This window comes from Triturus cristatus, chromosome 4_1, assembly GCF_964204655.1.
Source record: "Triturus cristatus chromosome 4_1, aTriCri1.1, whole genome shotgun sequence".
Classification (NCBI taxonomy): domain Eukaryota; kingdom Metazoa; phylum Chordata; class Amphibia; order Caudata; family Salamandridae; genus Triturus; species Triturus cristatus.
Genome location: NC_140585.1, coordinates 982,765,483 through 982,781,651, shown reverse-complemented (window position 1 = coordinate 982,781,651; position 16,169 = coordinate 982,765,483). Strand labels below are relative to the sequence as shown.

The following is a 16,169-nucleotide window of genomic DNA, read 5'->3' as shown; positions in this document are numbered from 1 at the left end:
AACTTGTCATTGTTTTAATTCCATTTGTTATTATCTGTTTGTGTTTTTAAAAGGTTGCACAGTCCGGAGAAAACATTTCAAGAAAGTGGATTCTGTTTGAAGGTTTTATGTATAATGGTTGCAAAAGGTGTATATATCTCTGCCGTTCTACTAGAAAGCTACTGAAATCCAGATTGTGTCTTTTTTGCATGAATACAGCGGTGTTTTAACATTTTTAAAAGTGTAACTTGTTTCTTTTTGAGACCTTTTGGAGAGCATTAGACTGATATAACTTTTTTATTTCTAGGGAGTTACCATTGTGAAGCCTATAGTTTATGGAAATGTAGCCAGATATTTTGGAAAGAAAAGGGAAGAAGATGGTCACACGCATCAGTGGACAGTGTACGTTAAACCCTATAGGAATGAGGTGAGATTTGTTTGGTGGTAAAATTTTTGATTTGTATTTAGTTTATCACACTCGAAATGTATGGGTTGTCTTTGTCACAGAAATTTGTTGATTCATAAATTCACATTAATTTGCCTAATTTATTAAAGTAGCGGCGTGGGCAGCACTTAACAAGGACATTGAAAAATCGTAAATCCTCTCTGACTACTCGCAAAAACATGAAATGCCTTGAAAGTTCCTTGATAATCCAAACGCCTCTTCTAGGGCACTTTCGCTCCTGAGACTCTAAAGCAGTTCTTTTTAACCTTTTGACGTCTGTGGACCCCCACTGAATCTTTACTGAAATCCGGGGACGCCCACTGTGCCACTATTAGAAGCCGCGGACTAAGCAATTTCTATGATTTGAACCTGAAAATAATACACACAAAATATTGAAACCGGTATAGACCAAATGCTCAAATATTGAATTATTTTGTTTAATTCACAATCAAATATAGAAAAGCATTTCAAATTTTCAATATTGCTTCTTTATTTGTATATACTTTATACATTTGTATGAATTCATTTTAATATTTAATTTTATGAAACAGTTGCAGACCCCCTGAGTAGGCCTCGCAAACTCCCCAAGAGTCCTTGGAACACAGGTGAAGAACCAATGTCCAGAGGGAATCTGCCTTGAGAGATTGAGTTGGCTTAAAGTCCGTATGGAATTAGAAGCGCTCTCGCTGACCATATAAACATCTAGATGCTTGCGAATCGTGCAGTATGTAATGAAGGATCAGCTCCTGTAGTGTGCATTCAAGCACAGTTGCAGGATGCCCGGTTTACTCGCGACCCTTTGCAGTCATGAAGTCTTAGTGTGTGCGTGTAACTTCATTCGTCCAGCCCCCAGATGTAACATTGCCTGGCCTCCAGGCTTGCATGTGTAATGTCTGTATTCAGATTCAAAAATATTCTTAAATGTGCTGCTCTTATTTGTCCACGTCAAATAAAAATAGTTCCATGTTAAATTACAATAGCACTAATTAGTCGTAATGCATTTAAGGTAGCTGACATTGGAAAAATAAGTATGTTCTGTTCATAGAACTCTTTGTGGGTACACGCTTGTTTGGACAATACGATTTTCTCTGATGTGGCATCCTTCTCCTGGCATGCCTTCTCCTTCCTGCTCCCCCGCATGGCTCTTGAATGTCCACTAGTAGTCCCAACCAGTGCACTGAGCTTCTGTGTGTTTGGCAGTGCTACTAGTCCCCCAGTGTGTTTTGCAGTATAGCAGCGGAGCCCAAGGGTTCTGTATGTTTTTAGATAGTCGGGTTAGTATTCAAAAAGGTGCACTGTAGAATGCTTAGCTGTGAATGAGGGCCTCCTGCCCAAAGAGTACGGTTTGATGGGGAAGATGGAGAAGTATCAGTGTGGTCATACGGGGGAGCTCCTGCATACCTTTATATGGGGCAAACATGGTCAGCAAGATCTTGTTCAAAAAAGTTGTCCAGGCTAAGGAGCAGTTAAAATAGCTTCAGTCTAAATTATTGTGTGGCTCCTGTGGCTTTCATCTGTCGGCGAGATTGTGGATCGCCTTTGTGAATGTCAGTGAAAGATACATTAGGTGAAAACAAACCCTCAAATCTATACATGGCAGTTGATAGACTATACTTCGTGTTATAGCAGAACCATTCATAACCAAGTTTTCCGTTTTTACAGATTTTTACAGATTAATACAGTCTGAAATGAATGTTTCTCCTGTCTGTGTTTACTTTTACAAGCAGAAAAATGCAGAAATTTATGCTCTTTGTGGGGGACTCTCCATGCTGTCTTTCGTGCTTTCCAGGACAACAGCTGAGCAGATAGACAACATGGGGAGTTATAAAACAGGTTCAGATTTCCCTAAATACAGGCATATTTTACCATATATGTGTATTATGATACTGATGGTTACCTGTGGGTGTAATGTTTCACTATATTTGGCTGCTTAATTTGTTAAAACGCGACAGGTAGCAAAGTATGAGTGTGTGTTTATGAGTTAAATAAATGTTGAGATATACCATTTTAAGATTGTATTTTCTTCTTAAAACACAACAAAAATATAGATCTATACCAATATGATAGCCCAAAAATAAATATGGATAGATACAGACTGAAATGTTAAACAAAATTAATATTATAAACTGGAAGCCCTATTCATAACGTTTTCTTAATTTTGTCTGCTGATCAATAGATGATTCAGTCGGTATCTGTGTGTGAGCCATAACACTGTTGCTTAATGCTACTTCATCCGGAGACAGTTTATTACTATACATATCACAAAAGAGAATAAATACGCACTTCTGATAGTCCACACCAAACTATCTACAGAATTATTGAGGTGTGAAGATACGAACCTAGTGGAATAAATATAGACATTAAGTTGCATCAAGAAGATCTTTTGTTGGGAAGGGGTGCGTGGCCAACCAAGCAGCAAGATTGACATTTAACTTCAGAGTTGCAGCTCATCTGGTGATTCCTGTGAATAAGGGAGCCCATGTGGTGGTGATACCATCTCAGGGGAGTAGGAGGTGACTGGTTCCTCCGCCTCTTATGACATCCGGGGCCTCTGAAGGGAAATGGAACTGGGTAATGCTGTAAGAAGGGATCAGGGCAAAGAGGCCCTATACTGGGTGAGGTGTCCTTGGTGCCTCACCTGGGGATGAGGTTCTTGGGGGTGCAAGAGTGCAACTGCCTCCCAAGGCTGTTGTGGAATTGTCTCCCTTGCAGCACCAGATCAGATGACATACCCTTGAGAGGGACACATTAGTGATCCTTGCCATCTTGTAACTGGAGGAGACCCCGACTTCAGGGGCCTGGCTGCTGCAGTTTCTTGGTAATGCTGGGAATCTGTTGCTACATTATTGATCCCAGATGCATGACTGCTTTTTGCTCCGTTCCCCTGAAGATCTCTTTATTGATTAAAGCGGACTTTTGGATGCAACCTGACTGCGACCATTATGGATAGGGAAAGGAGAGCAAGGCGGTGTCAGCCAAGCAGTCTGGACCAAGTATACTTTTTCAAAGTCCTAACATAGTGGGACCAAAGATGACTTTAAATAGGATCAGACCACCAAAGCACACCTCACTGATGCCCAAAGTGTTCCTCTGTGAAGTACTTATGCTCCAGGGCAGTTCTAATTCCATTTCCTACAAAATTGACCCCATGAATATTGATCTTATCCTCCTGCACAACTACAAAAAGCTCCAACAGGATTGAAATAACTTGTAGGGACTGGTGAAAGCAATGGCCTAGGTGAAACACTTGAGGATAGAAAACCCTCTTGTAGTGAACCCATCACTACCTCTTCAAAGGGATGAGAATGCAGAGGAACGAATCCATTATGCAGAAACTACATTTGCTTTGTGGGTATTCAGAGCCTGCTGAGGGCCACCACTTAGAGTTGTTCCTTGAAAACTGATTTCGAACGATCCTGAAATAAAGGGGCCCGTCAGTTTTCTTCTTGGGGGAATGAGCCCACTGGGTCTCTGCGCCTCCCCGTTGGTTCTTCTGAGTAAAATCTAAATTTGGAAACTTCGGGAACAAAGATGCTCCCTTAGAAGCAGCCCAAAAGGAGGGGCAACCCCCTTACGAAAATGCCTGTGTACTTCTTTTCCTTTAATTTCATGCAAGAGATTTAGGATCAATACGGAAGCTTTGACGCACTAAAAAAAATAAAACCAGGGTAGCTTTGACTGAACTAAATGAAGTTTTTTCCTACAAAGCTCAGATTCTCTGTGCAGAAGGGAGGTCTTTTTAATAGCCGTTGCTGCTAGGAGTTAGTCTGTTTAATACGTTTTGTGCTGATTCTCGTTTTACACCTGGTAAATCTTCTTTTTATGCATTTTATTGTAATTGCCTTTATATAGCACTTGCTACCCCCACAAAGCATAGAAGCGCTTTTCTGTGAGTAGCACGCTACTCAGGAACTCATAAAGGATTAGTGGTGAATAGTATAGTGAATTATGAAAGTAATTTTAGTGGTGGATATGTTAGTTGGTTATTTGGATTGAAAATGATAGAGGAGGGAAAAAGGTTTGCATTTATATAGAGTTTGCTACCCCTGATAAGGTCTTGAAGTGCTTTTTCAGTGAGTAGCACGCTATTCCACAACACATAAAGGATTAGTAGTGAATTAGTATAGTGAAAATACGGTGGTAATTTGAGTGGTAAATATGTTAATCAGTTATTTGGATTGGGAATAACAGTGGAGGGATAGAGGGAAAAATGTTTGCTTTTATATAGCGCTACCACCGACAAGGCGTTTAAGTGCTTTTTCTGGGAGTAGCACACTACTCCGGAACCCATCAAGGATTAGTGGTGAATTAGTACAGTGAATTATGAAAGTAATTTGAGTGGTGGATATGTTAGTTATTTGGATTGAGTAGGATAGTGGAGGGATTGGCGAGTGCAGACTGGACAGTGAATGCCACTATAAAAACAGCTGAATGTGTAGAACACTCTGAACCTTTTGTTCAATAAGTTAAAGGTGACCCCACATTTTAATTTTATGCTGTACCTCAGAAGAATTATGAGTACAGAAAAAGTATAATACGTACTAAGTAAGACACAAAAAAATGTAGCTCGTTATAGAAGTGGGAGTCAATCACATTAAAAAAAACATTTAAACTGCCTTGCTTTAGAAAAAATGTTCCCAAAATGTAAAAAACTAAAATCATTTCAGCCAACTATGTAAAAGTTCTGATTGCAAGACTGAATTTGGTGATAGAAAACGAGAACAGATATAGCTCTCAGTGTGAATGATAGTAATTGTATGATGCACAAGAACAGAAATCTTCCATTGTTGGCAGTGAGAAGATGATAAACCCGTCTGTTTCCTCAAATGCATATGCTTGATTTACTGTCATAAGCAAAGATGTTGTGAAGAAAAATTGGGCTAACAAAATACTGTATTCACCTGGTGTGTTTCCTAGAGGTTATATTGCTCATAGGATCAATCACATTGGATATTTTTGGCCCATTTTGGAGTTCACTGGAAAACGCACCAGTGTTAAAGCGTATATCTATGAAAAAATGACAGTCGTTTCCCGGTTGCCCGCATCAGGAGGAAATGGAAATTAAGTTAGACCCTAGGGTCAACCCTCCTGTTCCTATAGTGAATTCCACTGAGATCAATAGTTTGAATCTGAGATTACATCATTCCCTAGATTCAGATGAATTTGTAGGCAGGTTAAAGGAAAAATGTGGCATGGTTTTTAATGACAAATTGGGAAACACAAGATAATTCTAGAGATAATGCTGTGAAGTTCAGACCTAGAGTAAAACATGTTACTCTTACATACAGAAAGAGATTGAAGTAATTCCCCAATGGTATCATCAGTAGTAATAACTGTCAAAAGGTCAGGATATTAAGATTGTGTATAGATCTCCAAAGTCCCAGTGAGGTAATCTGGGTGGATTCGCACCTCTTACCCAATTTGCATGAGATGGTATTAACTCTGGCTGTAGCTTCAGTTCTTTCAATGTTAGGCCTGGCAAGTGCACACCATCAAGTAGTTATGGATGAAGAATCCAAGTATCTAACATTTGTTACACAAGAAAGTATGTCTTGCAAACCTCAAAATGCCCTTTGGCCTGGCCAATGCAGCCTTTTTCCCCAAAAATATATGAAATAAACTTTTGATGACATTTGGGTGATTAGTGGCATTCCAGGATGATATTGTAGTTTTTGGCAAAGCCATTGCAGAACTACCAACATTTATACATTTTAACAGCCCTTCAGTATAAAGGTCTCACCTCAAAAATTTCTAAGTGTAAATTCCGTAGACAAGAGGTTGAATATTTAGGACATATCGTTACTAATATGGGTATAAAACCAAAAGTCAGCCATGTTGAACCACCTATAATAAAAGCACCTACAAGTACTGCTAAGGAACAATTAGTGGCTTTCCGTGGGTTAACTACATTTTATTCTAAATTCTTACAAGACTATGCTACCCAAAATAATTCAAATGTTCGGACTTGTAAATACAGAAAGAAAGACGACATTTTCAAAGCTCTGTGGTTAATGCTGTATATGTGGTCAGAAAAAGCTGCATCATTGCTGGCTGTTGATATCAGCAATTGTGGTTCCGGTTCAGTTTTAATGCAATACGATGGCAATATTTTTTGTATTTTATCGTATGGCCCTAGAAACGTACATGAATCGGAAGGATATTCTGTAACTGAAAGCACTTTTAGCCTGTTTTTTTTTTGGGGGGGGGCGGGGAGGTGACAGATAATTAGGATAAGAGGAGAGAGGGCTATGATGTCAAGACTAGTTTCAAAGATGCAGACCTTTCGATATTGCATTGAGTATCTGCCAGTGCAAAATATACATGCTGACTGTATGTCTAGACTACCAAACTGGATCAAGAATAAGGATAACTGTGGATTTGGGGCGCGAGGATAAAAGGGAGAAAATTAATGGTGGATAAATAAATGGTTTGAAGAAGTTAGGAATGACAAGCTATTGAAAAAAGTGAAGTGACACATATGAAAAGTGGCTATATTAAAGTGCTATGAGCTTTTAAAAAATAGGTGATTTTGTTGATCATCGAAAAATGAGGTAATTCTCAGAGGAGATAAAGTTATTCCACCTTTTAATCTAAGGAATATACTTGTTGGGCGTGCTCACGAGGGCCATGTTGGTATATCGGGCCCTAGGAGGCATGTACATTAATAGGACTGGTGGATGCGGTGGATAAATGGGTAAGATCATGCAACTTCTGTTCTTCCAGTGAACAATCGGCCAAAGCCTAATCTTTTTCTGTTGAACTGTAAAAAAAACGTGGTATTGATGTTCTTGGGCCATTTTCGATTCTTCATAGACAAGAAGCTTAAGGGATAGATAGTAGTTGTGAATTATTATTCCAGTGATGGTTGGAAAGGCTACATCAGAAGCCTTTGTTGAATTCTAAAAGGAATTATTCTGCATGGAGGGTTTGTCTGAAGTAATTGTTTAAACAATGGCCCACATAGTCTCACATGGCGAAGTGTGGTATAGAACTGCATTTTACCCTGAGACAAAGTGACAAATTGAGAGATTCAACAAGAAATAAAGGAATGCATTCAGTTAACTATCCAGGGTGGAATAGACTGGAGGAAGGTGTTGCAAGCCACTGTGCTTAGTTACAGGACTACACTTAATCCTGTTTTTAGTTGACTCAATTTTAGTTATGGGGATGCAGAGCAGGTTCCAAATTGGTACCTTGGTGATTAACAAAACATAGGTATGCTGAAACAAATGACTGGGTTACATTGAAACACAATGGTCTAATCCTACACAAGTAATTAAGGTTTTCAAGAATGCTGTTGGGGTACAGGAGTTACTGCTTGGAATTCAAATGGGGTTTCCCTTTGTGGGGATTGGATTAAAGGGCAGAATGAATTAAGTAATGAAGGGTACTGTAACCAAAATATATATATATATATATATCTATATCTCAATTACAGCCAAGACGATAGTAATGTGTATTGAGGTCTGTTTGGATCAGATGCAGTAGTAGGTCATCTGAGGTCGAAGATCCAGTATCGCAAACACTATGATCACATCAAAAGATGTTGCAAGATCAGTAAGCAAAGGAACGGTCCCAATGGTAAAACGCTAGAAATTAGGAAGTGTGCATTGTCGCAAGTTTCCTTCCAAATTGATTGAATATGTGACGTATTTTGACAGGTGTTATGTCATTTCATTGTCTTTAAGATCACATGGTAAATGTACAGCAAATATTTTATTAAGGGGAAAGGCATGTGGGAATCCTTTAAGTGTTGCCTGCATTTTCTCTAACCTTATCTTATGAATAGTAGAATGTTACTATGTGGAAGGGTGAAACACTGGAGAGTCAGTGTGGAGCTGCTAGGTGTGTTGAGTGCTACTGTTGTACCTGCTGATTTATCTTGTGTTTCTCAAAAAGTTACATATTGCCCACCACGCCAATGGAGTGGGCGAAAGTGTCTTATTTCCAGCATAACAAGCAAGTAAGAAAACCCAATGAATTATGCAATCACTGCTGTGATCTGTATGTGACCTGCATCAGGCGCATCCCAATTCAGTGCATGCCCAAGGAGCCCTTAATCACTTGAGCTTGATAAATAGTTCTGAATATGTAATAATTGTAAAGCATTTTCGATCTGATCCTAGGCAAAAACGCAGTACAAGTAATAAATAATTATCACTTTCGATACCAATGATAACATCCTTATCGCTCATCAGCTTCACCTTAGGGCCAGAAGAAGCACAAGTTGCATGGTCCCTCTGAAGCAATTCCTAAGACATTTCTGAAATCTACAAACAGGAGGACTCCATGCTCGCTAAACAATGCTATCATTGAAAATGATTAAAGTAAGAGTTGAAATGATTTCTGGCCTGATAACAGTGGTTTTGCAGCTCATGATATCTGTATACTATAAGCCAAAGTGTCTGAACGTAACAGTTGAGAAGTCTGAAGATGTGATGGCAAGGGAACGGCTGGCTCCTCTGAGGATGGTCATGTATTTTATTTTAGGTACATGGAAATACCTTACATTTTTACTACATCAGAAGCATCACAAACTCAAGGTTTTGTACATAGAACAGTACAAATTAGAGCAGTACATGGTACAGCGGAAAGTCTGCAAGAGTACATATGAAAAGAAGGTAGTAACCACGTTAAACCACTTTGCAGGACCTATAGGTAGGAGGTAATTGTATGCAAGCTAGGGAGTGGAATATTCTGCCACCTATAGGCCACATTTGACACTTGGGGGACAAGGTAGAAGAATTGAAGCGGCTTGGCAACAGTCACTGCAGCCAACATGGAAGAGACTGGCAATGCTGGTGGCCAGAGCCTTGGCCTCTACCACATCCTCCACAACCACGAAAAGGAAGGGTAATGTTGCCCTGGCTGGGATGGAAGTCTCTGGCGGTAAGACCCAGGAGTAGCCTCTACACTTTTGATAATGTTGGGGAAAGTGAAGAGCTGGAGACTGTAAATCAGGGGTCTTCAAACTGTGAGACACAGGACGGGGGAAGTGGGGGGGGGGGGGCTGAAGCCCTTGGGACTGGGCAGAAGTGCGACTGGGAAGGTGCGACCCCCTTTGCATCACTCCACGGCCCCCCTGGGGGTCGCGCCTTCCCAGTCACACTTCTGCCCAGTCCCAAGGGCTTCAGCCCCCCCCCCACTTCCCCCGTCCTGTGTCTCAGCCCGGGCTGCTGCAGGGAAACTTGAGCTGCTGGGGGCTCAGTTGGGCAGTGTCTGGAGTCTGATCTCCGGGACCCCCGTGTTTTTCACAGGTCTTTAAAGACCATTTGCATTTTTACATGCCTTTGCAAACTGGTTACAGAGGCTTAGGTTTTTTTGCTGGTTCCTGTACCCCCTGCGTCCCCACTCAGCCTATTCCTTACATTTGTATTTTACATTTACTGCTGTCGAGTGAGAATGCATTTCATGGAAAGGAATACAAAGTAGGCTTGCCAAAAGAAAAATGCCTGCCGTGTTTTGTTTAAAGAGCCTGCAAAGATCTCCTCTTGGTACTAAATAGACTTGGAAATAAAAAAGTATGTATGCATTCGTTATGTGACTTTTCTGTCTTTGTTCTCTTTAATTATCAGTCATGGATCATTGAGGCAGCCCTAGAACACAATTCAAAGTGCTTTCTATTTATATTTGCTGTTGGAAGTATGCACATATAAGCGCTGAAAATACCGCTTTAGGTGACTGCTTTTTTTTGTACCGACTGGGCCATCAAAATAATCTGCTGGCAACCCTAACCATAGGACTGGAAGTTTGTTGCAGGATCAGCACATTATTTATTTCCTTCACCCTCGATCCCCGATTAATGGCGCAATAGTTTAACTTAGATCTTAAACTCTAAGCCGCCGTCAATAACATGCTGAGTTACTTCATGGGTCTGGGAATGCACCCTGCATTCAGACAACTCATTCCTCATTCTCGCCCTTCATTTTCACGCTCACCCTGCACTCACAGCGATTACAATGCACTCACACTGATCACCATGCACTCACACCATTCATCTGCTTACCCTGCACTCACACTGATCACCATGCACTCACACCATTCACCCACTCACCTTGCACTCACAGTGATCACTCTGCACTCACAATGCACTTGTGCTGCTCACCCTATACCACAACCTGCAGTCGCACAAGTACACTACTCATACTGCACTCATGTGACACTTCACTCACCTGTCCCCCTCACTACTCAATATGAAACTCTCTCAAACAAGCCCATCAGTAATCATACATTCATTCATCCCATTCTGAACTTGCATCCGCACCCAAATTCATACGCCACCTCTCACCCTGCAGTCACTCCTCTTGTCCTACTCTCAAACTGTTGCATCGCTCATCGTGCAATCATATGGGCATGCTTGTCACCCACACAGTGCAGAGGGTTAATGTGCCTGCTACAAAGAATATGTACCATGCAGATCCCAGAAATTAGTGTGGGTAAACTATGAGTAGTGCTATAAAAAATGAAATGTTTGTCAGAAAGGTGCTATAGAGGGATGCGGTGCATTGTTGGTGAGTGGCAGTGAAGGAAATCATGGAGAAGGAGGAAACGGGGGTGGGGCATCAAAAAAGACTGATGCTCTGGGTGCGACCAGCGTTAGGACCAGCCCTGACTGGGAGTGTTAGCCCCCCCTCTGAAGTTCTGGTCTAGTGGCTCCCCTGCTCTGCCTATTATTTACATTTGTAGTGTGCTACTGTTACCAAATTATGTCCTGGGGCTAATAACTATCTACTGCCTGAAGGCAAATGAGAAACACACAGAAGGAGAACCAGCCAAATGGGGTAACCTACAGAGCATGGAGAAAGGTTTTTATATCTTCCTAAAGGATAATATATTCTTGGTGGAACGAAGCAAAGGAGGAAGCAAGTTCCATAACTGCATGACCTGCATCAAAACAGCGAGACAGACAACTCATGCCTTCTTGAATTAGGGAACAATAAGCAGAGTGGCACCTGCCGAGAGGAGCATACGGGTCCGACCCGTATGCTTGGTGATGAGAGGATGAGAGAGGACAGCAAGGGAGTGAGAGAATTTGATTGAAGAGGTCAGGGATGAGGAGAAATGTGAATTGCCGAAGAGAAGTGTGGACACGCAAGAAGTGAGTGTGATCCAAAGGTGAGGGCTTCTGTTAGAACAAAGGGGAGATGTGAAAGAGGAATGGGGGGACTGGAGAGGTGTAAGATACAAATAGACAAAAATTTGAATAGAGAGACAAGGTGAAGTGCTGAGGGGCACGGGAGGTGACAGGGCCAGAGAGGCCATGAAATAGATGTGAGAGACTGTTAAGAGATGAGGGCAGTGAAAAGACAGAATGGCAAGAGGTGATTAAAGGTGAAGTGAGAGGTTGAATGGGGAGAATTCAGAAGTTGTCAAAAGGGGTGAAAGAAAATGGCCTGCAAAGTGAGAGAGGGATCCGGGGTTAGGAGAGGAGAGAGGGATGGAAGGGAGGGGGTGAGTGGAAAGCTGCATGGGTAAACGGCTTAACTCTGCACAAAACCGCCAGGGTTTTAAGGGACCCCTGCTTCTCCCGGTCAGGGCCAGGTGAGCTTCTAATGTGGCAGCACGTATTGCTGCAGAGTGGAAGGCCCTTAACAAAGGTTGACTTGAAATCTTTCTGATGATAATTGCTGTATTTTGGTTATAAATGGGTACTGATTGGGTGAAATCTTTCCTCAGTGTTACTGTGTGTAACAAATGTCAAAATAATGAAGCAATGCTATCCCAAAATACGCGTCATTACATAACCTCATTTACATTTTCATCCCACGCAATTTAGTCAACAGGTTTAGACATTTTTGTCAGGAGGGGGTCCTTACGCCTCAAAATGTTGACAGGGGGGTCTCGGCATCCAAAAGTTTGAAGACCTCTGCTGTAAATTTACCACGGTCCAGGCAACCGCATTCCAATCTTTTGATGCTCCTATGCTGAGTCAACCTAGTATCCTTAGAAAAGCTTGTGCAGCATATCTGAGCATATCCAGCCATGACACTGAATCATCAGGCTAGTGGACACAACACTTCCAACGCAGTCTGTGGTATTGAGCCCAGCCAGTACAATGTATTTGGCTGCATTGTATCCATCGTGAACCGTCTTGGCAAAGGAATTGTGGTAATCCTCGGGGAGGGTGACCAAGATCTCACTCACCTTATACCAAAGAGCATGAGTGTAGCGCCATAAGAAGGAAACCAGACCGAGATCTTGCACAGGCTGGCGGAGGAGAAACAAAATGGTTACTTACCAGTAGGAGTAGTTTTGCAGCTTGAAGAGTTTTTTAGATTCACGCGATGTGCCCACTTAGCCATCTAGTGGCTGGGTCCGGAACAGTCTGCCTTCCCCTTTCTGTTCTCTTTTCTCGCTCGTTTGAGGCATCATCGACCACCATTTGGTGCTAGGTACATCCCTTGTGCGACGCTGGAGGCACTAAACAAATGCACCTTTCAGGTCCTTCTTGTTGACTCATAAGAGTTATTTAAAATTTCACATGCTTTCCCACAGAAGGATAATTAGTTTCTGCAGTTTGTGTATTAATAAGTACTATATGGAAAGACACATATTCATTAGTTACTGTTAAGGAGGCAAAGTTTTAAACAGTCAACTGATAGTACATTCTTAAAGTTATGACATTTCAGTAAACTTGGAAAGGGTTTTGGTAAAGTGTGCAAAAAAATGTTTATTTTGAAGTGCAAAACGTAATAAAACAGCACATGCGCTTAACTATGAAAATAAAAAAATGTTAACAGAAAAGAATTAAGCCAAACCTTAATCGACTAATATGTGGTCTCTGTAGATGCATCCCAAATCAGATTAAGAAAGATTTATGTAGAACATTATTTAACACATGATCATTAGCTACATAATTTTGGTAATTTATAAAATTATAATAAAGTTCAATCATACATATGTTACACAAAGGATGTAATCTTACCAGATGATCACGTGCAACTAAAACTAGAAGAAAATATTCCTTAATCCGTCTTTAATGGCCAGTCTTTATTGTCCATCCATAAAAGGGCAGGTGTGGATAGCCTTTCCAGTTAGGTTTCTCCCTGGTATTCACCCCTGATTTTAAAACATACCAACTAGGAGCAGGAATAAAACATTAGCTCACTAGCTAGGTATTTTTTTTTTTTCACTCCACTTCACTGCACCGCATATAATTTCACTAACTAAGTGCTCCTACGTAGCTCGCAAGTTGCAGCATGCCTCAATCCGCAGCGGATTGAGATGACCCCAATGATGAAGCATGCCACCTAGGGTTAACCCTGGTGGGTGAGGGGCCTCTAGAAAATAATTTTTCTTTCTGGAAAGAGGGTTTTCATACAATTGCCGTGGAATCCCCTCTATGGTTAGATTTCTTATTTTGGTATTCTGAATGTTGTGGAACGGAAAATTATTTAACACATGATCATTAGCTACATAATTTCAGTAATTTATAAAAATTATAATAAATTTCAATCATACACATTTTACACAAAGGATGTAATCTTACCAGATGATCACGGGCAACTTAAACTAGAAGAAAATATTCCTGAATCCGTCTTTAATGACCAGTCTTTATCATCCATCCATAAAAGGGCAGGTGTGGATAGTCTTTCCAGTTGCACTTGGCATTTGAGTAACAAACTACATTGATAGACCTAGAGCCAAATGTGTATCAATAATAAACATCCCTTAGACCCATATGCTGCGTCTGCAAAGTGTTTTTTTTTTATTCATCGCTACTACTGCAACAGTTTGGGAATCCTGCATACTCCTATTATAAAATGTATGCACAGTTCTAAGTGTATTTTACTTTGCCAATGTGATCCATACACAAAAGAAGAAATTAATAGATTTTTCAGTAGTAGGCACAAACCCAGTGTGTGCCATCCTGCCAATGAGGAAGTTCTACTTTGGATACCTTATAGTTCATGTAATTTAGTCATGTTGTTCTAATTGGAGCTGTAACCAGTACAGCGGCATTTCTTCACTTAGGGTAGCTGCCTCCTAGGTTAATGTTTTTAGACTCTACTATGTGTTTTGCAGATTCTAAATATGAGTCTATTGGAGGGAATATAATGCTTCTTTAATGTAAAACGACAACGATATGGATGTTTTCCAGACAAGCAAGATATACTTGGCTGTGGGTTGCTCCAGAGTTCATACCAGTACAAATTTCACAAATAATCACATGTAGCCAGGCTTTCTGTTCCTTTAACTTTTAATTCCTTATGCAGTGCTAGAATGGTAACAGAGAGACGGAGATCAAAGCAGGACCTAAAGAACTTACTTTCAGTATTAGGCGAGATGTTGCATTAAGGGAGTTGGATTGGAAGGGTAGATGGTGGCTACATGAATGCCAAATGATCAGCATTGGGTAGGGTATTCCTCTTGAAGGAAGGTCACAAGATAATCCAGATTAGTGAAAAGAGAAGGAAAAGGCACATTGGACAACAAACATTTAGAATAGAGAAGGTTAAAAACTTCTGAAGTTTTAAATCGAGGAAAGAGTTCAATGAATTTACTGTATATTGATTTGCTTCAAATGTATAACCACAGTGTATAGTGACAAAACAATCATGGTGGACAATGGAATTGACAGCTCTCTGTTAAACGTGAGCACCAATATTCCAACTGTTCTAAGGGGTTGGTGCAGAGAAGGAGAGAAGGTGGAGGCAAATAGTCTAAAAGGTCCAGTGGAGCGAATGGCAGGTGAATGGAGGCCAGGTTGCGTACACATTAACAGAGCTTTAACATCATCAGCAACTAAGCAGTGTTCTGCTTTGAGGAATGACTTAACAAATATAACTAGCCACAGAAGTGTGTGGCATACATGAAAAGAAGAAAACAAGCGACGTATATTGTGATCTCAATAACAGTGAAACAATTAACTAATATCATTTAAAGAGTACGAAGGTTTGCTTTATTAAATGATCTTTAGATTGCTTGTTCCTCTGGCTTTCAGAAAATCCTTGCTGTTACAAAATAGACCATTACTCGATAAATGGCTCCTTTCATTAAATTGTGCTCCAGGGCCAGGGGGAAGATGGCCTCTGAAGGAATTACTTCACTGTGTATGTTTTTGTCACCACCCCCTGATGGACAGAGAATACCTGTACCCGCCAAGAGATTAGTCAACCAGTAACCCGGCCTTTATTTACTGCTATGAAATTTGCTGTGGTGCTTCAGCACTACATGGGTTAAAAGGTAAATGACTTTTGTATTGAACAAATCTGTATTTTGTAGACCTTACCCACTTTTTGTGAAACTGTCCATAGTGGTCTTTCTTCAACAGCTTGTGATTACACACTATAAACTAAAGCAGAGTGGAAGAACAAGCAATTTGATTACGCAACCATACAAAAATCCACCAGATTGACCACTAAGCAGAAACCAATAGTAAACTGATTTTTAACTGGTTTGAATGGTTTTTATTATAAAGGGGCCATGTCCCAGAAACAAACAAGTGGAAGAGTTGCAGCCTTGTAATACACTGAAAACCCGATTGTTTGAATAATGTATGTAAAAATATTGAGAGTTCTAAATCAAACACAATCTGACTATTGTTCGCTCTACAAATTGACGTCTGGTACTTGTATTGCTTTTCAGGACATGTCAGCATATGTGAAAAAAATCCAATTTAAGTTGCATGAAAGTTACGGCAATCCTTTAAGGGGTAAGTGCTACGACTCTTCTATTTGTAGTGCTACTAAAATCTGTTGAATACTGTAGAGTAATTAATCTTCTTTTCTCTTTTTTTAATTTT

The 16,169-nt window shown here is 40.6% G+C and overlaps 1 protein-coding gene across 1 annotated transcript in view; it reads left to right on the top strand.

The window, feature by feature from the left end:
• Positions 1 to 16,169, top strand: part of LOC146855946 (YEATS domain-containing protein 4) — a 142,348-nt gene that overhangs the window by 46,908 nt on the left and 79,271 nt on the right. The window contains exons 2-3 of the mRNA XM_085653902.1: positions 287 to 406; positions 16,013 to 16,079. Coding sequence (XP_085510028.1) covers positions 287 to 406; positions 16,013 to 16,079 — 187 coding nt within the window. The remainder of the gene's footprint in view (positions 1 to 286; positions 407 to 16,012; positions 16,080 to 16,169) is intronic.